Raw genomic sequence first — 20,533 nt, 5'->3', positions numbered from 1 at the left:
TGACGTGTAGTTTCGCCAGTCTTGCTTGGTCTCTTCTAGCTTTCTGACTTGTGACAGTATCTAGTCTGGGTGACTCAAGACTGGAAGAATCATCACACCTATTATCCGGTATAGGCTAAAGTGCTTCAAGCCATGAGTTACTTAGTAGCCTAGGCAAGGCTGTTGTTAGATTTTGTTCATCACAGGTCTTCGGAGATAAATCCAGCTAAACGACGAACCACCCCCACCACCCCGTCCTGCCCGGAGGAGTCATATGAGTCCAGCTAAAAGTCCCGAAGTAAGGGTGTAGTTCGCCTGGGAGCGTGAGAGCCTACTCTTTCTTCGATTTCCATCTCGCCATGCCAGTTGGTCCAGTAGACGACAAAGGCACAGCACTTTATTACGAGGACTCTGGCGTGCCAGGAGCATCCACTACATACGCGACAATCTTCCTCGTGCACGGAACTATGTTCCATAGTGGTGAGTGGGTTATTAGCGAAAGGTCTTAAAATCAATGACCTCTTCCTTATCTCAGGAATATTTCGGCCTATGGTCCCATACGCAGCCGTCCATAACCTTCGCCTTGTCCTTGTCAATCTTCGTGATTACCCTGGCTCGTCGCCGTATTCACCTACCGAGCGCGAATTGCTCGCTGGACCAGGTCGCGAAGCGCAGGCAGCAGCAATACAGAACCGTGGCCTTGAGCTCGCCGCCTTCATTACCTGGTTCATCGAGCAGGAGCAGATACCACCCACTTCGCGTTCAGCCGCCGAGGCTGCTGACACCACGGGAGGCTTCGCACTTCTCGGATGGTCCTCGGCAAATTGTCAGACCATTCCTGTGATTGCCCATGCAGACAAAATGCCAGAAAAGACGCGGAAGCTATTCAATGCTTACTTCCGCGCCTACTTTTTTCACGGTATGTGTCGTGTGGAATGGCAAGTGGAGCGGTGGACTGAATCACGGACCGGCACGTTAGATTCGTCCTTGACGGGTATTGGTGAAGCAGCGCCACAGGACATGTATGGTATCTTTCGTGATGCCAGACTCACTTACGAGGAGAAAGTTGCTGGCTTCCCGGCGTGGGTGTCATCCTACTTCACGCGAGTCGATCTGGAACCTGAAACACCTGCCTTCTTATCGACCCTGACTTCACGCAAGGCGGTCCACGAAGACACCGATGACGCTCGTTGGACACCGTCTGTGCTCCGAATGTCGGATGACGTCTTCGCTGCTGTTGCAGATCCCAGCGTCATGCTACGGTCGCAAGTACTGATTCAGAATGTGGATGTCACAGTCTATGGAGAGAATTTGCGCCGCGCACTGTCCCGCTGCTACATTGATGGCGATAACGGTCGGGAGGAAATATGGCCCTCGCTGAAGCTCCGGGCGCTCTGGTGTGACATGAGTGTCGGAGAGGAATTGTTAGCGGCCTCAAAGATCATGGGTATTCTTGATGGAATTTCACCTGCGGGCAGAAACCTGGAGTTTGTTAGAGTGGAGAACGCTAATCATTTTGTAAGTGCCATATTCCCATCAGCATATTGTCACTAAAGTATTTCATCAGGTTCATTGGGATCAGCCCGAGACGTTCGTCAGACTTCTTGCGAACGAGATATGATACTTATTTTGTGGTCCTACGAGCAAACTTCCTAATTTCTGTCGTCTATCGAATGAGGGAACAAATTGAAGTGTCTACTGTAGCAAGCATTTGCTCGCCTACGAGTTACGCAACGATAATGCCGCAGCTGCATGTCCTGCTTTTCGCCCGAACACCGCGCCTGCAGTCAAACCGCTGCCGCCGGGATAGTTCTTAAAGAACAAGCCTCCGACGAGCTCCCCTGTACAGAAAAGCCCGACGATCGGCTTATCTGTCCTGCTGGAGATCACACCTGCAGTATCCGGGGAAATTGCAAGCCCTCCAAAGGTGAATGTGATACCGCAAGCCACTTTCACGGCCAGGAGGGGAGGCTGCTCGATAGGTAAAGCCCAATTCGACTTCGGGGGTTGCAGGGAGGTCGTGGATGATTCACTTGACAGCCCGTCCTTGATAGCAGGGTCCCACTCGAGCGAGGCATTTTCGAGCTGAAAAGCGCGCACGGCGGAATTGTATGACTCAATCGTATAGATGAACTCGCGAGTATCTTGCAAACCCTTCGATGACAACTTTTCCGCCAGTTGGGAAACACTTTGAGCCCATATCTTTTCCACTAGTTCATCGCCGTACTCTTCATTCCGCAACCAATCAACTGTCCTAGAGTCCCACACCTGAAATACGAAGCCTCCAGGCTGACGCAAAATCTCGCGCCCGAACTTAGCGTACGTGTAGTTGCGGAAGTCCTCGCCTTCGTCGACGAAGCGTCTGCCGAGTGCGTTCAACATGATACCGAGAGGATATCCCGATTTCGTGAACTGATTGCTCAAGGCACGATCGCCACGATCGGGTGGCGCATTTGCGTCCCAACACGTAGAATGACAGCCTGCGAAGTCGCCTGCAACCTTCGCGCCGATAGCTTGAGCAAGCGCAATTCCATCCCCTGTGTTGTACGGCGTGCCTCGGACCTCAACAAGGAAGAGAGGAACATTATTCACAAAAAGTATTGAGATAGGGTACTATGCTTACTTTGGCATGTGTCCACTCCTGCCCCAAATTCTTTGCACGCAGCTCGGTGCTGGACTCGAAGCCTCCGCAAGCGAGGATGACTGCCGGAGTGGATAACAGTAGCCGCTCACCATTATGAAGGACGATCAGTCCGGCAATGCAGCTGTTTGAGTCCACAACCAACTCGACAGCAGGCGTATCAAACCAGACTTCGACGCCAGCTTTCTCCAAGGCCTGCTGGTGCGCCCGTATTAACCCCTTTCCGCCGTCCTCCACGCTGAGGGCCATGCCGCCCCAGAACTTCTGCCGGCCATTCACCAGATAGGCTTGTCTGTTGAAAGCCAAAGTGAAGGGAACCTGGATGGAATCGGCCAGCCACTGAACAGCATCACTCGACCCCTCCACGACGGCCTGCACTATCGCCGGGTCGGACTGGTTGTCCCCGAGCCGCATGATGTCCCCGATGAACTCTTCCGCGGAATACGGCTCGATATCAATCGTAGTCGCTACCTCCTCACTGACATTCTGCACGATCCGCAGAAGGTCCTTTACACCACCATGTACCGTGCGGTGTGCTCCTGCTGTGAAATAGCCGTTCCCGCCAACCCAATCTTTAGGGCTTTTCTCCACCACGAGCACATGCTTGCTGCCCCCTTCGACAGCAGACATTGCTGCACAACTGCCAGCATGCCCTGAGCCGACGATAACGCAGTCGAAGGTAGTGAACATAATACACGATTGACCGGTTGGTTTTATATAGATACTGACGTGCGTAGACAATTTACGTGAGACTCCGAACGTAGTCTCTCGTGACTGTGAATTCGAGAATTCAAAGTGCTGCCATCAGAGAGCTTGTAATGTACATATGATCACGTACTGTCTGATCAGATGCTATAGAGCTCCCGCGTAATACGATCATCGATGAATTAATGGAGCCATAAAGGAACGCCCGGGCCCAGCACGGCAATCGTACGCATAGGCGTGATAGTTCACGGTGAGATGAAAGCCTGAGCGCTCTACATAGAGGTTACAGATCTTGTCTCATGATGAGTCAGGGAATGAGATGCAGCACAAAGGTCCCGGCTGCAATGAGATACATTATTTGCGCTGATATCCGTATGGCGGGGAGGAGGAGGGGGGGCAGGGACTCGCTAGTGTAACTGATGCGCAAGATCTGCACTCTCGCGCAGCCTCTAAGTGACGCAGCTACAGATACGTCTGCGCCGCGAGTCCACAACGTAACCATACAGTATCATAGTCTACGGAAAATTTGCCAAATGCTCCAAAAGAACAACGCATCTGACATTGATTAACTCTACTCAACGGACTTATGCTTGCGATCTTACAGCGCTTCAGAAGCCGAGAGTATGAACGCGGGATGAACAATGAATGAATTCATGTTTCCGCGGTGGACTGATCCAGGTCCTCCGCTTCTGACGGAGGATGCGCTTTCCGCATCCAGAACGGGCCTACAAGAAGTTGTTACTTTTGACAGGTATGAAAGCTCGCGGAGGTACGCACCGACTGGATCCTGTTGATCGTGGTGAGTGGTAGTCCAAGCACCCAGCACGCCAAATGTTGATCTGATTCCGCCAACTTGAACACCCTCGGAACTGCTTATCGCACGGTGTTCAGCAGCATTTTCTATCTAGGCGTGAAGCAGGACTAAGCGAACATGACATACCCCCAAATTGCATTGCCGTTTTCTCCTGAATTCTATTAAGCAGACCGTCAGCTTTATAAATAGCTCTACAGCACACGCAAACTCACAAAATGCCATCGGATCTGGTCGTCAGATGTCACTTTGACCCAACCGACCATAATCGCCATGTCATCGATCTCTCCTGCGAATTTAATCATAGGACGACTGGGATGGTCTGATTGTCGCTGTGTGGAGATGACACGCAACTCGACATTAATCGTGCGGAAGACTTCGACGAACGAGGGATCGTCGAATATAGCAGATTGAAGCGGATCGACGTCAGATATCTGGTGAACCTCGCTAAATCTTTTCGCGATCAGGCGGACCTATAATAACTTACATTCATGTTATTGTAGACTGCAGAGAAGTCAGTCAAAAATCCCGTGCATTGAAGATGGCAGCCTACGGAGAAGTTCGTGGTGATCACAGAAACAGAACGAGCACTCCCATAGACCTGCCACTCCGGCCCAATCCTCTTCTTGGTCGAGATCCAGATGACGAGGGATAATACTTTGGCAGTAAGGCAGACTCATCGGAAAGATAGTGAACACGGAAGCTTCCGATTCCGACTCCTGCTCCGGTGGGACGATGTGCATAGACATAACATGGTGAATCGCCTGTAGATGTACCCAGTTTACACGTCCGCTTCCATCCATCATAAACGGACCGAAATCGTTGTCCCACTTGTAGTGCCGCATAGCGTATACGTATGCGCGCGACTGCTTCCTGCTCTGACTGCGATAGTCGGAAGTGGTGAGACCAAAGTACGTGTGGAGGCGCGCACGAAGTTGCTTCTCTTCGTCAGAAATTTCCCAGTGTTCTTCATCCAGGTAACTCCCCCCGCGTAAGAGAGCAGCCAACCACACGAGATTTAGTGCGAGATCGTCGCTAAAGACGCTCGGGGCCGCTGGGAGGTTACTGACAAGGTCAAGGAGAGTATAAAGGATCGTGCACCTCTCCTCTACGTGACATTGTGCCGGACGGCTAATAACTGTCCTGGCTCTGATAATCCGTTGGAGCTTCGCCATCCAGTTAACCTCCGATATCGGGTAACCCAGCTCGGTCAAACATTGCCGTGGGTCATCCAACGGTTGCAATAGATATAAACTGCGCCAGAGGTGTTGATCAGCGGGGTCATAGATAAATGAGTGCATGTCAGAGCAGGACTGGGCGAGCGAGCCGATATGAAGCGGATCAAGCTCGAGCAGAATCTGCTCTATGATCTCTGGGGGTAGATGCAGTAAAGTTGGCATCATCTGATACGCTGCACTCGTCTCTAACTAAGACAACAACAGTTTATTACACTGAGCCCACGGAAGATGATACGCCAAACGCACCGCCGTTACTGGTGTCTGTTAATATCTCGCTCCAGTAGCCAAAGAAGACTTCTCTCTGTAAACGTCCGTCAGGATAACCGGAGCCAGAGAGGGTATGTAGGTTTAACGAAGGGAACGTACCGTACAGAGAACATACTGTATTCTCTGCGACGAAGCCACGTCGTAGAGACTGGACGACGTCGTCTCAGTCAACTGTCGACGCAGAGCGGCAAGTACGTCGACTCGAAGAGTCATGTGACGCCCTTCAGCAAACGAGCCAGCTGGAAAAGATTCTTCTTGCGAAGTGGCAATTACCATGTCGCCTCTGTCGAGCTTAGAAGTTGCATTTGACGAAGAGCACTCTGACGATGAAATTCCTGCCGACAATTTATCTGATATGGACTCCGTGGATGAAGACGTGGTACCCCAGCAAAAACTTGAGATAGACAACAAGGTGCGTTTTACTTCGACAGAAAGTAAACGAATTTCGGTAATCTTGCATCGACAGGTTGCGCTTGAACGGATACGTGATACGATAAAGCTGGACTCTTCACTACCTTGGACGGAAACGCTAACTGTGTCATATCCGCAAAGTATTGACATGGATGTCAATGACGACCTGAACCGCGAGCTTGCGTTGTACGTTCATTGATATTATCAGTATCCTGTATCTTACTAGATTCGGACAGTTACAAGCAGGCTATGCATGCAGCCAATACTGCGCGCTCACTCGCTGCGAAGCACAAACTCCCCTTCACGCGTCCTGCAGACTACTTCGCAGAAATGGTCAAGTCCGATGCGCACATGGAACGTATTCGTCAGCGTCTTCTTGACGAAAGTGCTTCAATCAAGTTCAGCGAGGACAAGCGGAAGGAGCGGGAAGGCAAGAAGTTTGGTAAGCAGGTGCAATTGGAGAAGCTCCGGGAGAGGGAGATGAGCAAGAAGGAGATGGAACAACGGCTGAAGGGTTTGAAGCGGAGCAAGTACCTCGTCACCTCTTTATTCTTGCTCAAACTAACATTCTGGACGCTTCAGAACGGAAAGACGTTCTGGACAACCCGCAAGGCGACGACTTCGACGTCGCAGTGGAAGATGCGATATCAGACCATCCCTCGAAACGTCCCAAAGGCCCAGGCCCTGGAGGGAACAAGAAACTACCGCGTCAAGCACGAGACAAAAAGTTTGGGTTTGGCGGACCACAAAGGAGATCAAAGCAGAATACGAAGGCCTCGACGGACAACTTCGATGCCCGGGCGGGCAAGGGTGTGCGAAGTGGGAAGGGAGGCATGAAGGGTGGTTCAAAACGACCAGGGAAAAGCAAACGAATGAATGCGAGAAGCCGGAATTGATGCGCGTTTCTCAGTTTGTTTGTTTCCTACCCCTAAGAATCATGTCATGCTGGCCGGGGTGTGGCTCAGTGAAGTAGCTACTAGTGTGGTCTGGCCACGCTGCTTTGCTTCACACTTCTGGTCGTGTTCTCCAGCAGCAGAACCTTGTACCTGTCAAGACGTCGACGCAACTCATGTGCATGAACGTGCGGTAAGCACTAATTTAAACTTCAACTCGAACAACCTAAGTCATGCCGGACGACATGTTGTAGATTCAGAGGAATGAGTACAATGATTGTTGTAGTCATCCACAGTGTTCAAGTTCCCCTTAATGGCTGCGCAAGGAGAAAACATATATCTATGGCGTCGCATCGTAATTGAGCGTCTATGAAAATTCTAAACGAAATCAGATTATTCTTCACAGTCACACGCTCGAGTCTGGATCTCCAGCTGTTGCACTCGACGTAGAAGGCCGTGGTCCCGACAAATGGGCGACTAGGGTTCAAATGTAGAACAGAACCGAGCGAGGAAGAAGAACGATTTCAGGTCGTCGCGATATCGTCGGACAAGAAGTCGAGCGTCGTGTATGGGCCTGTACCTGTGCTCTTGGACTCTTGATCGTCTTGCTGTTGTTTCTGCTCGATATTGCTTGTCGATGAGCTATAGTAAGTAAATAACGAACAGAGCTTCTCCCGCGAGATGAGAAGAATATTCTCACCTCTGGATATTTTCCTGCATCGAATACAACTAATGGTCGCACTCCGTGTGGGATGGAACCGCCCCATCTCTGCTCGCTTTCTCAACTTGAGAGATCGCATCGCTGATGATATTTGCAGATTGGATAAGACAGAAATCGCTTGGACTAGTTTCTCTGATATTACGGGACAGAGGCGGAAATAGACCCTATGCTGCGTGAAGGTCGAAAGGAATGGCGGGAAATTCACCTTTATAGCTGATCAGTACATTGTTCGAATATTGTACAGAACACAGAAGATCCACAACCTTTCGGACCCATGAGAATCCAGCAGCCGTTGAGCAGGATACTTTCATATGAAATCGAGGACATGGCAGCCACGTTTTACGAACGGATACAAATTCTCGTCGAAACATGTTTTGGTGGGACATCCATGGTCTTCCGTCAGGTCCGAAGACTATACTTGAGTTTTCTTAAAATAGGCGTCGGCACTGTGTGCGACGATGAGAGACAAGATCAGTATATATTCCCGGCAATAGCCATTGAACTCACCGTCATTTGAGAGCTCAGGCCGAGCCTTTGGAGAGGTAGAAGTGTCGTACGCACAAGAACCTGGGAGTGGCTGAACTTCTGGAACTGAGTAGGCAGCTCGTCCACTACGACTTCATTTTCACCATCCTCTTCAAAGTTGTCGTCAGTGGCATCGTCCACGGCGAATTCGAGGTTCAAATTCGACGAGGATGTAGGGCATGTGGTCCAGGTTGGAGTAAATTCGGGGAAGAAGCGCGTCAGAATAATATGAACGATCTCTATTCATACCCATGTTTGTACCGCAAGCGTAGCGCAGTATACAGTACTGTAGCGTTACAGATTGGGTTGAAGATCGAGAAAATGACGCGCGACGCGGTCACGTGGTGACTACTTTACCACGCGCGACCAATGCGCGACCGCCAGCGTAGGCTGCGTAGCATCAGCAAAAAGTGCATTCGGAATGCAGCGCAGTACAGCGCACTGTAAACCTTACCTGAGCTGCAAACCCTGCAAGATAGGTAACCAGTATGCAGCGGTTTCCGTCAGTGTCCTAATAGGTATGTAAATTATTGGCGGTCCGATGCATACTTACCAATCTGCGGCAGACGTTGCCGAGCGTGCGATAGTTTGCAGCCGATGTACGGCTTTACAAAGTTAGGTTATTAGTCTGCATGCGAAGGTATAAACTTTGTAAATACATTCACGGACTCCATAATTTCAATACAATTTATCTATCTTTCATTGCCTTCACATAGCAGGCACTGCAGATGGCTCGACAAAAGGTATATTTTGGATGCAACAAAACCGGTACAAATCTACTACGAGGCCACTGAGAGAGAACAACAATGCCGGTGACACGCGCCGAAGGTTAAGCACCGCGAGAGCACCCGAGTACAGCAGCAAAGCACGGAAACAGTGAGTGCGGAAACAGTGAGTGTGGAAACAGTGAGCGCGGAAGAGTGAGCGCGGAAGAGTCAGCAAGCGGGTGCGAACACGAGGAGTGAGCGAGAGCATGAGACACAAGTGCGGGAGACACCAGCAAATCGGAGGATGCAGACAAAAGCGGGAGCAAGAAGGCGAGCAAAAGGAACTTGCGGGTAGAGTTGGTGCAAGCGGCAGCAAGTAGGGTGAGGTTTGTGCTAGATGTAAATAACAAAATAAGCACGTATGACCGAAAAAAAGCAGATAATTACCATCATGAGAATCAAATGGCGCCGGATTGCGCAGCTGCTCGAGCCGCGCGCTGAGCCTTCAACTTAGCAATTGCTGATTGTGGCCGGGTTTTCTTTTTCGCGCTCTTTGCGGGTGTACCGAACACCGATCTATATGTGAGGTGTGAGCACAAGTATAGCTCCAGTACAAAGCTTACTTGTTCCACCAATCTAATGTGGCTTCCCCCCATTCTTCGTCCTGGAAGAGCCGGAGAATTTCAAAGAAGAACTCTTCGAGATTGAAGTTGACGTCAATATTGGACCATGAGTGCTGGCTGTTCAAGAGGAAGCGGACCTAGAGTGCATATCTGAACAATGCGAGAGACCGAACTACGATACTGCTCACCAGGACTGCCACGTATGCGATACTCCTAGGACTGACGTGAGTCATATCATACTTTTTTGCGAGAGGTGGGCGTCCGGGTCTGCTGCTCCCGCCCTCACGGTCTCCACGGTTTGATGATGCACTACCGGGACCTGTAATTAATGACTTGAAGCACTGCGTGACAACATCAGTTCAGTGCAATCTGTAATAGGGGGATGAATGACGAGTTGATTAGAGTACGCACCGAGAGAAGCACTGGGCCTTTAAGCAACCCTGCATCCAATTCGTCGGGATCATAGAGATCTTGATCATACAGAAACGATGGAAATTCGTCAGAAGCGACATCGATCTCACCATCGCAAACTTGGCGGCAGAAACTGATGGACATGATTGTCAATATAGAACTCGCTCATATCCAGAGACTTACCCATCAGGTTCAGCTAGAAAATCCGAAAGCATGGACTGGGGGCAAAGCAGGCAGCCGGTTGTGGTGCTCTGGAAACCACGCTTCCATTTGCTATCTTGTGGCTTCAATGTAGGGTATCCGTCGCCGAAATCTGGTATGTAGTTGATGATGCGCTCCCGAAGAGAGCCGAGGTGATCATCACGAGCATCGGTGGCATAGTGATTGAGCTTGTATAAGCAGTTAGTGCAAGACGAGTAGGTTATATGCGAGGACTTACGTAGGACCCAAGGATATCAACGGCATCAATGTCCTCTCCCATGTATGCTAACTGATCCTTGAGACCAGGTATGAAGGTGATAATCGCTTCGAAAGTGTAAATGAGTTCTTCACGTTCATCTTTGTCCCTAAGAGTAAAGTATAGGTCAGTGTATGCGCGTCGTAACGTCATATACATGTACCAAGAATAACACTCACATGGAATTGAAGGTGGCTATCATTTGCGGATTGAGTTCATCGGCATCTTTATAAGGCTTTTGCGGCCTTTGGTGGTCCTTAAGTCGCGGGAAATGCACTGAACCGAGTGTATTCGGAAGGCAAGTTTTCAGCGAGTAAAGTAAAGACGAAAAACCCATCTACGCGGTTGAGCGCGTATTCAACGCCTCGGCTAACTCCGACGCCTCGACTACTCTATCCTTCTAATATCCTTACACCCTCCTCCTCCAAAGCGAGTCCGGGGGGGAGCGAAATACAGCAGGCTGTTGAACCTGCGACTTGAGTAGGGGTTTGAAGAGAACCGCCCGACGAGCGAGACGGATTGCATAATTCCCAGTTTAGGGCCGAGATTCCTGATTAACATCGAGCACTCGCGCACACTCGACGTGGATAAGGGAGCAGTGACTGTGCGGGGCGGAGGCCAGAGGCAATGGCGGCCTTAAGGTACAGCGGGGACCCACATGGATCCATCGCCGCACGATAGGCATATTTAAGCCGGGTTGCCATTGACCACTGCAGGATTCACATCCGTCATCACCGCGTCCTGTCTGGGAACGGGTTCAGTTGGCGTGTTGCCCACAGGATCGCCGGCTATGGTGGCATGGCCGTCCTGGGTGCTGTCAGTGGCAGTAGGGGCAATATTTGATGGTCCCGGAGCAGGTTGCTCCGGCGCCGCCTCTGCATTCGGTCCGGGAAGAGTTCCGCGGCCCCAAACCGACAGTGCGTCTTGTGCCATCTGCATAGTGACGCCGCATTTCGCACAGTGAATTGCGACGTCGCGGAGACGATAATTGTTCGACTCCGGAATAGGCTGCAACTTGAGGACACTGGCTATAGTCGTGCCAGCGGCCTTCAATTCCTGAGCATAGGCTTGCAGGTCTTGGAAAAGCTCCTGGAGACGAGCAAGAACATTTGCGCGATGGGTCCTCCTGTTAATACTCATCTTCACCTGCACGTCAGCTAGCAGGCGAACTCCGTGAATGATGCGGAATGACTCCTCATTGAATAAGCCATTCTCGCCGACACGAATGAGGCCCATGACCTCTTTCTTCGGGTTAGTTGTCAAGTAGTTGACCCATGTTGCACATGAATCATTCCAGAAGGGAGTGCGCATCTCCGGGTTGAACCATTCCAGAGCATGCCACATCTTCTGCAAGTAGCGCTGGACAGGTGTGCTTTGGTTCGCAAGCAGCGCTGGCTGAGCTTCTTGCAACCAGTGCTGAAGTGCCTCTGCAGATCTCCAATGGTTAGGAACCATCGCATCCTTGATCATCCGGTCAAGTTTGGCTATTGACACAGGCATGGAGGTAGGCCTCGACTTGGCTGATGCTCCATCAGACTGGACGGTAGGCTTAGCTGTGAAAATCACCGGAACATGGTGGTCTATGTTATGCGACGGACCCCCCCCTACAGAGGAAGAGCCTCTCACGGGGTACGAGAAAGTGAACCGAGCGTGGGACGTGTTGGTCTGTTCAACGATGTCCTCTAGCTCTGCGATGTGCTTGTTGAGCTGAATTATAAGGTCATCACGATTGGCTTGCGCAGCCATGGCTTGACCTTCATCTATCCCATGGAGGTAGCCCACATTGTATGCCTGGTCCCGCTGACGCTTCCCGACGGTCAACTCGAGGTCATGCACGGCATCCTTGTATGCCTTGCTGACCTTGCCGTGATCCTTGACGTGGTCCGCATATTTATCACATGTCAGGCAGCCTCGGTCATGCAGGATGCTGCGGAGCTCCTCCTTGTATCGCCAAGGGAGCCTTATCTGTGTGGGAAGGCGTACCGTCACCTCCCCGGGTGATTCTGAGCGAGGGCGACGAACGCCGCCTTCGCGAGATTCAGATCGACGCATGTGAGTATGATCCTCGAACTCACAGTGTTCACGTTCTCCTTCCGACATCGGGTAGTCGTAGTCTGCCTTCGAACGCGGCATGGCCAAAACAGTCCCGGAGAACGCAGAACAAAACCCAAATTTATTCGCGCCTAATAGCGCAGCGTGAATAATTGCTGGTGAGCTACTTCACCAGCAAGCCAGGTGCTTGTGAGAGAAAGAAGCAAAATGACCGAATGGCGAGATTCAGTCACAAGCGCTGGGCGTAAGAAAAGACCAAATCTCGACGCGTCGGCGTCTCGTGACTTGAACGCGCGTCGAGCTCGAAGTCCTGTTAGTGCTAGCCGAACGTTCACGCGCAAATGCGACCTACTCGCACTGCTCGCACGGCCGTCCCGAGCGTGGCAAATGACGCCAGTCGGACACTCCTAGAAGCTCCAGGTAACGGTCTAATGCTTCCAGGTCTTTGCATTCGACATATGGTTCCCACAGAGTGTCTCCATCGTCAAACCTGACAAGGAATTGGATAGAATTGCCTTTCCACTGGTGAGCAACAATTTCATCCACCAAAAATTCGTCTTCTGACTCATTTCCAAAGTCATAGAATGCCCTAGGATCTCTAGAAGGGAATAGGACATTGTCATTAGGCTCATGATGCCGGAGCCTGGAGGCATGGAAGGTAGGATGGATTCTCCTCCTCCTGAGCTCACTAGACAGATCCAGGGTATAGCTGGATGTCTCAGGGTGCGCCTTTAGCACCTTATATGGCCCAATGAACCTTGGGGTCAGTTTCTTGGCCCTCCCTTTCGGCAGAGAGAGGTTCTCTGTGGACAGGTAAAGTAACTTTCCTACAAGATTTTCGCCTTCTGAGCCCAATTCTGGGTGCTCAGAACGTCGTCTCAGGTTAGCATGGTGAGTCTGTACCACCCTGCTAGCGATAATTGAATCGTGCGCGATCGACAGATTTTCCAGTGCGCGTTCGGCGAACACCTTCACCCCCGGCATTGCCGGCTCTCGAGCAAGATCCCGTATCATCCGTGGCATGTATCCACTGTTCAACTCGAACGGAGCGAACCCCGTGGACGCGTTGATGCTCGAGTTTATTGCAAACTCGACCAACGGTATCTTTTCAACCCAGTCCATCTGATCTGGCCTGACCAGACTTCGTAGGATTTGTGAGACAGTGCGGATCGACCGCTCCGAAGCGCCATTGGTCTGCGGATGAAATGATGTCGACATGAGCAACTGACTGCCCAGAAGGCGGTGCAGTTCGCTCCAAAACTTCGACGTAAACTTTGAATCTCGGTCGGAGACGATCGACTCAGGTAGGCCGTGAAGTCGGATGACTTCCCTGAAATATAACCAAGCGATTTCCGACACTTTTGCCGTTGTATTGGTGGGTACTAAATGTACCATTGATGTTAGACGATCAATGATAACCCACAGATAGTCATGACCTTGGGATTCCGGGAATGGTCCCACGAAATCCATACCGATCGAGTCCCATGGGCGTGCTGCAACCGGCATGCTGTGTAACAATCCGAGAGGACGCTGGGTAGCAGATTTCGATGTCTGACATGTTCCGCAACTCGCGCAGAACTTTGCAATGTCCTTTCCGACATCTGGCCACCAATACCAGCGACGAACATAGTCGGAGGTACGTCGGTTCCCCAAATGACCCAGTGTGACATGCGCTTGGTCAATAATGATTTCCGTGAGATTCCGGTGATGTACTAGCACCCGCGGAATACACAGAACATCGTCTCTCACACTCTGACGGTGCCAGATAAATCCGTCTTGAACGGCGAAAGCCTTGTGATCATCAGAATGCTCTAGGACCTTGGCGAAGAACATATCGTCCTTGTACCCGTCCTTCACTGTTGCCTTGAAATCAACAATCCGCTCAACTATAACATCAAGCGGAGGGCCTGCAACTTCAGAATCTAATGCGGTAGGATCTTCGCCAGTACCTGCACTAGTTTGCAGTACGTCTGTGGGGCGGTGCGCAGCAAGTTCAGTCGCTTCCTGCACGCGCTGCTCAACCGGCTCAATTATACGCTGAGCACGGATTTCCGCCATGCGATTCCCAGAGAGGGTTTCTCCTCGCGGGTCAAGTCGGATATCGGCTGACACATAATCCTGCGGGTCGTGCAGCATGTCCGCATCTTCTTCCGCAAAGTAGCGGGAGAATGAGTCTGCGACTCGGTTTGTTGTGCCTTGAACATGCACAATTTCATAGTCAAATCGGCTGAGGTACTCGATCCACCGCTCGAGTCGCTGCGGCACCTTGCGCTTGTCCTTGAGAAATATAAGTGCACGGTGATCAGTCACTACCTTGAAGTGACGTCCGATCAATTTGTCCTCCCATTTCATGAGAGCCTCAAGCACAGCAAGCACCTCCATCTCGAAGGTATAGTATGCATGCTGCGCTGTCGTGAACTTCTTGGACATGAATCCCGCTGGGCGGCATCGATTCCACTCAGGGCCCTGACCATACACGGCACCAACGCCCGATGTAGAGGCGTCAGTAATAACCCAAATAGGCTCAGGGTTTCGCAGGTCAATTGGTCTAAGGATTGGTGTCCTGCACGCAAGAGCTTTGATCGAATACAGACATTTCTGGTGTATCGGTCGCCAATTAAAGGCCTGACCGTTACGTACCATTCTGCTGAGTGGTCCCGTGTATGCAGAGACATCAGGCATAAAGTGTGCGAGATACTGCACAAGTCCCAAAAATCGCTGGACATCATTGTAATTCCTAGGGACTGGCCAATCTCTGACATGGGCCATCTTGTCCACATCGGCATGAAGCCCCTTGTCATCAATTAAATGACCGAGACAGTCCATTTGTTGTGCAAATAGGGCACACTTCTTGCAGCTGAGAAACATCCGGTGCTTCCGGAGTTTCGCAAATACCCACTCGAGGTGTTTTTCATGCTCCTCGATTGTGTCCGAGAATATGAAAATATCATCCAAATAGACATGCACGAAAATTCCGATATTGTCACGGAATATTGTTGTCATTAATCATTGGAAAGACGATGGCGCATTGCAATCGCCTTGCTGTATGACACAACTCTGAAATGTGCCATAAATTGTTGCAAATGTTGTCTTATGAACATCTTCAGGTGTAACCCGAATTTGTTCATAAGCATCTGACATATCTAGCTTCGAGCGAATGCGAGCTCGAGCCACATCATTTCGTATCTGATCTTGGTCAGGGAATGGTGTCACATCCTTGACCGTATTCTCATTTCGCTGTCTCAGATCAACGACAGTACGAATATCCCCATTCTTTTTGGGAATGCACATAAGGGGTGCTGCTTGACCTGCATGGCAAGGTATCCACCAGCCAGCATCGACATATCTCTTGATCTTCTCAAGCAGCTTTGGTTTGAGTGCATCTGGGCACTTCGGAAGATAATAATTATATCTCTTCCGCTCGTCAATTAGAGGGATCATATGCACAACCTCTCGCAATGGAGGGAGGCCTGGTGGCACAGGCTCCAACAAATCTGCATTCTGCTCAAGAATCTTGTCGCAAATTCTCGAGCATCGCTTAATATCCATAGTGTTTGCCAAACCGTGTACATCCGTGGTGATTCGATGCAGTCGAATCGTCTGCGATGAGGTTCCGGTCACCTCACCGTTGCCGTCTCTTCGAGCGGCTAGTCGGTCCGAACGGGATGTAGGACTTGGAGTATTCACAGCGGCAATGCTGCTAGCATGAGCACGACGCATAGGAAACGTCTTTTTTCGCCGATTAGCACCAGCTTCCTCCTCCCCTGGCAGGAGTGCATGAATTTGTTGTCCATGGAAGTGAATGATGCTGTTCGCAAAATCAAGAATGACACCGAACTTACGCATGAATGGTGTCCCCAGTACAACATCATATCGATCAAGATTGACGACGTCTAAGTAGACATCATCCTGGAAGGTTCCACAAATAACAGGAACCCTCACACCATAATTAATTCGTGAGCGACTACCAACACATCCAAGTTGAAGGATTACAGGATTCTCGAGTTCCAAGATCGAGATTCCTGCTACGCGAGCAAACTCCGGAGAGATCGAGTCTGTCGTACTCCCCGAGTCAAACAGGACGAGGGCCTGTAGGCCGTTGACAGTAACGTAGCCCATGAGACAAGTCTGGTCAAGACGCGACACGTCTGGCCGACGACAAGTCTGCTGGCGCCGTATCATGGCATGAGTTACCACGGGTAATGCTGCAGGCGCCAGCGTAGCGGCCATTGCACGCAGCGATACTGATGTTGGCGCAAAGTCCTGAAGCTCATATACAGGCGGAGCATCGTTGGGGTCCTCGAAGAGGATGTCCGATATTGCATTGAACACCGCGGCGGGCGACGGGTCATCCTCATAGTCACCGCGGTCAGGCAACGGCATTGCAGCAAGAATATCACGCTGCACTAGAAGCCGTGCACGAATTCGCTTGCGCCGCCGCACGAATTCGGTCAGCGCCCGCACGCGATCAAACGGGTCGCGCAGCAAGTTTCCTTGCTCTACGACGCTGCGGGCAAGCTCGCGTTGGGTCCACAACAATTGGCCGTACAATATGTCGATGTACCGGCCGTACTGTTGTAGGTTTGAAAGGAGGTCACCATTGAGGGCATACAGGCCGTGGATAGCATCCATCGGAGGACCTGCAAGCCATGACTCAAGAGCGCCATTAGTATTAACTTCCGAGATGCTGTCACTATTTTCCTCAGCATCTGGAATTGCCACAAGTGGCAGCATTTCGTCGTCATCCACATCAGTGTTGGCAAAAATTCTTTGACGTGTCAGTGAGGGTCAAATTTGACTGACTGACACCTTGACTTGACGTGTCAGTCAGACGGGTCAATCAAAGTCAGAGATCACGTGTGCTCTTCAAAAAAATACAATTTTGTGTCTTGTCGTACTGTACAGCTTGTAAAAAAAGACACTCCAACTCTATTTATTCTATCTATGACTATTAAAAGTCCATGGTGGAAACTGTTCCATTCCGACAAGTCTCATTATCTCAGTAATAATTCCTACCTGAATGCATGGTGTTGCAGCTGGGATTCCACATCTGTGTCCGATTCGAACAACAGCGGCTCCGAGGACTCATCCTGGTATGCCGGTGGATTCGTAAATACAGCGGACACAGCAGCATTGTCAGCATCTCCAACAAGTGCTGTAGCATCTCCTCCAGCCGTAATCTTGGTCTGGAGTCGAAGCATCTCATGCTCGAACACGGAGAGTGTTTCACGCGAGGGCTCAGATTCCGCAGAATCTTCATCCTCAACGATGCGCATCGACCCGTAGTACATGACCTCATCATCTTCGAGGTCAAAGTACTCCTCCAGAGGGTTGCTCTCCTCCTCTGGATCATACTGTGAGCCCTCGACGAGTGCAACCATCTCGTCCTCGGGTTCGCCATTTCCTGCATTGGGTGCGACATTATCATGCACAAAAGTGTGCTCATCCTCAGCTACCTCCGCATGCTCCTGCGCGTCATCCTGGGCAGGTTCTGCCTCCGCGGCTTCTCGCTCGTCAATTACACGAGCCGCGTGAAGCTTCGGGCCCTTGGGCTTCGGGCAGTTCGGTGACAAGTGGCCGTACTCACCACAGTTGTAACACCGGACGTTCGCAAGGTTTCCCGACGGTCCGCCACGATTTCCAGAGAAGTTAGTAGGCCGCCCGTCCTTCTGCGTGGACTGCGGCAGGGCTTGCAATGAGCGATTCGTGCTCTGCGGCGGACGGTTTCCAGATCCGCCATCACGACGAAAATCATTGCGACGCACGACGCGCACAAATCGCGTCGACTTTCCATGGTCGGGGTGCTTCACAGATGAGCTCTGGCCATGAGTGTCTTAGGTAGAAGTAGTTTTCGCCGGCGTGGGTACGGGCGCAGGCGCGGAATGTTTGACACGATTTTGTGAAACGACCTGGTTGTTGTGTTCTTGCTGAACAGCGAGACGCAGCAATGTGGTAAGCGGAGTGGTCTCGACGGAAACGTCCTTCGATCTGAACAGAGGGACGCAGACTTCGTCCGGAAGCGCCTTGACAAAGGTTCGCGCGAACGTGTAGTCATTGGGCGGCTGAGGCATACGGGCAGCATACTTAGCTAGCTCATCCCATACACCGTTTACTCTGCCATCCTTCGTGTATATTACTGCGTAGAATTTATCAGCCGCATTTCCTGTGGTTGCGTGATACAAGAACTGCCAGAAAATGGCACACGCGGCATCTTCGAAATTCCACTTTACATTATTGTGAGGCGTGTCGACATTGTCATTGTACCAGTCGGCAGCCTTACCCTTGAGAAATTGGCCCATAAGTTGGAGCTGTTCCTCATCGAGGTCTGGTCCGCACATGCGATAAAGCCGAAGCCATCGCAATAGGGACTTCAACCACGATTCGAAAACTTTGAGATCATCCTCACCTGAATACTTGTCAGGCAGAGGTATATTTTTCATATTTTTCAGAGCATTACTATCAGGTAGTGCCCGTCCGACTTTCTTCCTGATCATCTCGTGGATAGTTTTCACACCATCACGCATGAACGAGTCGTCAACAGCGGGTAACGTATATCCCGGCTGTGGCTGTTGTTGCTGACGAGGTACACTACCACGGGGCATGCTATGTCTACCCTGTAAGTAGCTGGGACTCCGTGTTGCATGCCTGTCAAGATTACGGACAGACGGCCTCTCGGGGCTCTCATCATCATCTCCATTATCTCCATCCGAGCCGCTACCATGCGGACTCGAGTCGCCATCGCCATGCGGAGGACCGCCATCACCGCCTCCACCAGGGAATCCACCAGAACGGAATCCCCAACCAGAGGAGTGTGGTCCACGACCACGCGCGGGCAAACCTCCACGACGCGGCGGGTTGTTGTTACCACCACCACCAGGTGGTTCCGGCGGCGGTGCATCACCAAATGCGGTGCGCAGCGTGGTGAAGGGCATCGCACTACCCCAACGCGCATGCATGTCTATGCGGGACTCGGCCTGCTGCCAGGTCTCATTGATGCGGGCCTCGCACTCTCGACGCCGTTGTTCTGCCCCGCGTGCATCCAAAAAGCGGGTTTGGCCATCGAGACGAATGTTGTATGTGGCATCCGTCTCGTTTCGGTCGCAGGGCCGGAACAGTATGTCGAGCGACCTCTCGACATAGTCGTCTGAGTTGATCGGCGGAGACTGCGGCCGATCGCCTTCAACGCCAACGGGCGGCCTCGACGGATGTGCTGCTTCATCTGCAGCATGAGAATACTCACGCGGTGTGTATAATTCGTCAAGCTCGGGATTCTCCTGCTTCTTAATACGGAGGATTGAGGTATGAATCTTACCAATCGCTTCCTCAAAATCCCTTCGAGCATTTGCGGCTCTAGCACGGGCCACATTGGCCTCACGAATGGCCCGGTTAGCATAGCTGATAGCCTGCTGAGAGGCCACATCGGACTCATCAAGCCTCGCCAAGATCGTAGCGAGGAGGTCCTCTGTGTGGTTCCACAACTGGCTGAGCTGCGGCTCATCCATGTTAGTATCAGATACACGGTGCTGATCACTGACTGTGTTGTCGTCTGCAGCGCCCGTGCGAGCATCACGGTCGCCCGGCGTATCGACGACGCCATCGCGCTCTGATCTGCCCGATCGCGAGGGATCAGCCTCACGAGACGGGTCACCGGCGTCATCATGAACGTCGGCAGGTGGTACCGGTTCATTCTTGTCAGTGGATTGGCCGCGATCATCGACGTTATCGTCGTCGGCGGCGGTGTCCTGAACGGTACTACGCCTTGTCTTCATTCCACCAACTCCAGTGGTGATGGTCACAGTGGAGCTTGTAGGGTTCCTCTTGGCCGGCATGTCGACAGAGAAGGTGGTAGAAGCAAGGTCTTTTCGAAGGGGTGTAGAAAAGGGGTTTGTTGCCTAGCTAGAATAGACTTCACTAATACCGAGGTGGTATCAGCAGCGAGTGCAAAAATGTATAAGGCTTTTGCGGCCTTTGGTGGTCCTTAAGTCGCGGGAAATGCACTGAACCGAGTGTATTCGGAAGGCAAGTTTTCAGCGAGTAAAGTAAAGACGAAAAACCCATCTATGCGGTTGAGCACGTATTCAACGCCTCGGCT

The 20,533-nt window shown here is 51.4% G+C and overlaps 6 protein-coding genes across 6 annotated transcripts; 2 read left to right on the top strand and 4 right to left on the bottom strand.

Annotated features, from left to right (window-relative positions):
• Positions 1-338: 338 nt before the first annotated feature.
• Positions 339-1,600, top strand: SCP_0500320 (hypothetical protein; the record flags this gene model as incomplete). The annotated part of the gene is made up of 4 exons (XM_027758101.1): positions 339-459; positions 515-898; positions 959-1,497; positions 1,547-1,600. 4 exons carry the CDS (start codon positions 339-341, stop codon positions 1,598-1,600), a joined length of 1,098 nt encoding a protein of 365 aa, XP_027613902.1.
• A 98-nt stretch (positions 1,601-1,698) lies between these two features.
• On the bottom strand, positions 1,699-3,250 carry SCP_0500310 (FAD/NAD(P)-binding domain-containing protein; the record flags this gene model as incomplete). The annotated part of the gene is made up of 2 exons (XM_027758100.1): positions 1,699-2,541; positions 2,603-3,250. 2 exons carry the CDS (start codon positions 3,248-3,250, stop codon positions 1,699-1,701), a joined length of 1,491 nt encoding a protein of 496 aa, XP_027613901.1.
• A 726-nt stretch (positions 3,251-3,976) lies between these two features.
• On the bottom strand, positions 3,977-5,539 carry SCP_0500300 (hypothetical protein; the record flags this gene model as incomplete). Its single annotated transcript, XM_027758099.1, has 6 exons — positions 3,977-4,050; positions 4,103-4,194; positions 4,266-4,297; positions 4,352-4,570; positions 4,624-4,640; positions 4,690-5,539. The coding sequence occupies 6 exons, from the start codon at positions 5,537-5,539 to the stop codon at positions 3,977-3,979; spliced, it is 1,284 nt and encodes a 427-aa protein (XP_027613900.1).
• A 376-nt stretch (positions 5,540-5,915) lies between these two features.
• SCP_0500290 (Probable rRNA-processing protein) lies at positions 5,916-6,948 on the top strand (the record flags this gene model as incomplete). Its single annotated transcript, XM_027758098.1, has 4 exons — positions 5,916-6,053; positions 6,108-6,238; positions 6,289-6,578; positions 6,635-6,948. 4 exons carry the CDS (start codon positions 5,916-5,918, stop codon positions 6,946-6,948), a joined length of 873 nt encoding a protein of 290 aa, XP_027613899.1.
• Positions 6,949-9,356: 2,408 nt separating this feature from the next.
• On the bottom strand, positions 9,357-10,591 carry SCP_0500280 (hypothetical protein; the record flags this gene model as incomplete). Its single annotated transcript, XM_027758097.1, has 7 exons — positions 9,357-9,474; positions 9,522-9,658; positions 9,710-9,862; positions 9,933-10,065; positions 10,116-10,321; positions 10,372-10,498; positions 10,569-10,591. The coding sequence occupies 7 exons, from the start codon at positions 10,589-10,591 to the stop codon at positions 9,357-9,359; spliced, it is 897 nt and encodes a 298-aa protein (XP_027613898.1).
• Positions 10,592-11,076: 485 nt separating this feature from the next.
• SCP_0500270 (hypothetical protein) lies at positions 11,077-20,270 on the bottom strand (the record flags this gene model as incomplete). Its single annotated transcript, XM_027758096.1, has 7 exons — positions 11,077-12,416; positions 12,465-12,572; positions 12,834-15,298; positions 15,581-17,209; positions 17,458-18,260; positions 18,309-19,928; positions 19,977-20,270. 7 exons carry the CDS (start codon positions 20,268-20,270, stop codon positions 11,077-11,079), a joined length of 8,259 nt encoding a protein of 2,752 aa, XP_027613897.1.
• Between the last annotated feature and the right edge of the window lie 263 nt (positions 20,271-20,533).

The sequence above is a fragment of the Sparassis crispa genome (genome assembly GCF_003851025.1).
Source record: "Sparassis crispa DNA, contig_000004F, whole genome shotgun sequence".
Classification (NCBI taxonomy): domain Eukaryota; kingdom Fungi; phylum Basidiomycota; class Agaricomycetes; order Polyporales; family Sparassidaceae; genus Sparassis; species Sparassis crispa.
Note: the sequence above shows the minus strand (reverse complement) of the source record. Positions and strands in the feature narration are given on the sequence as shown.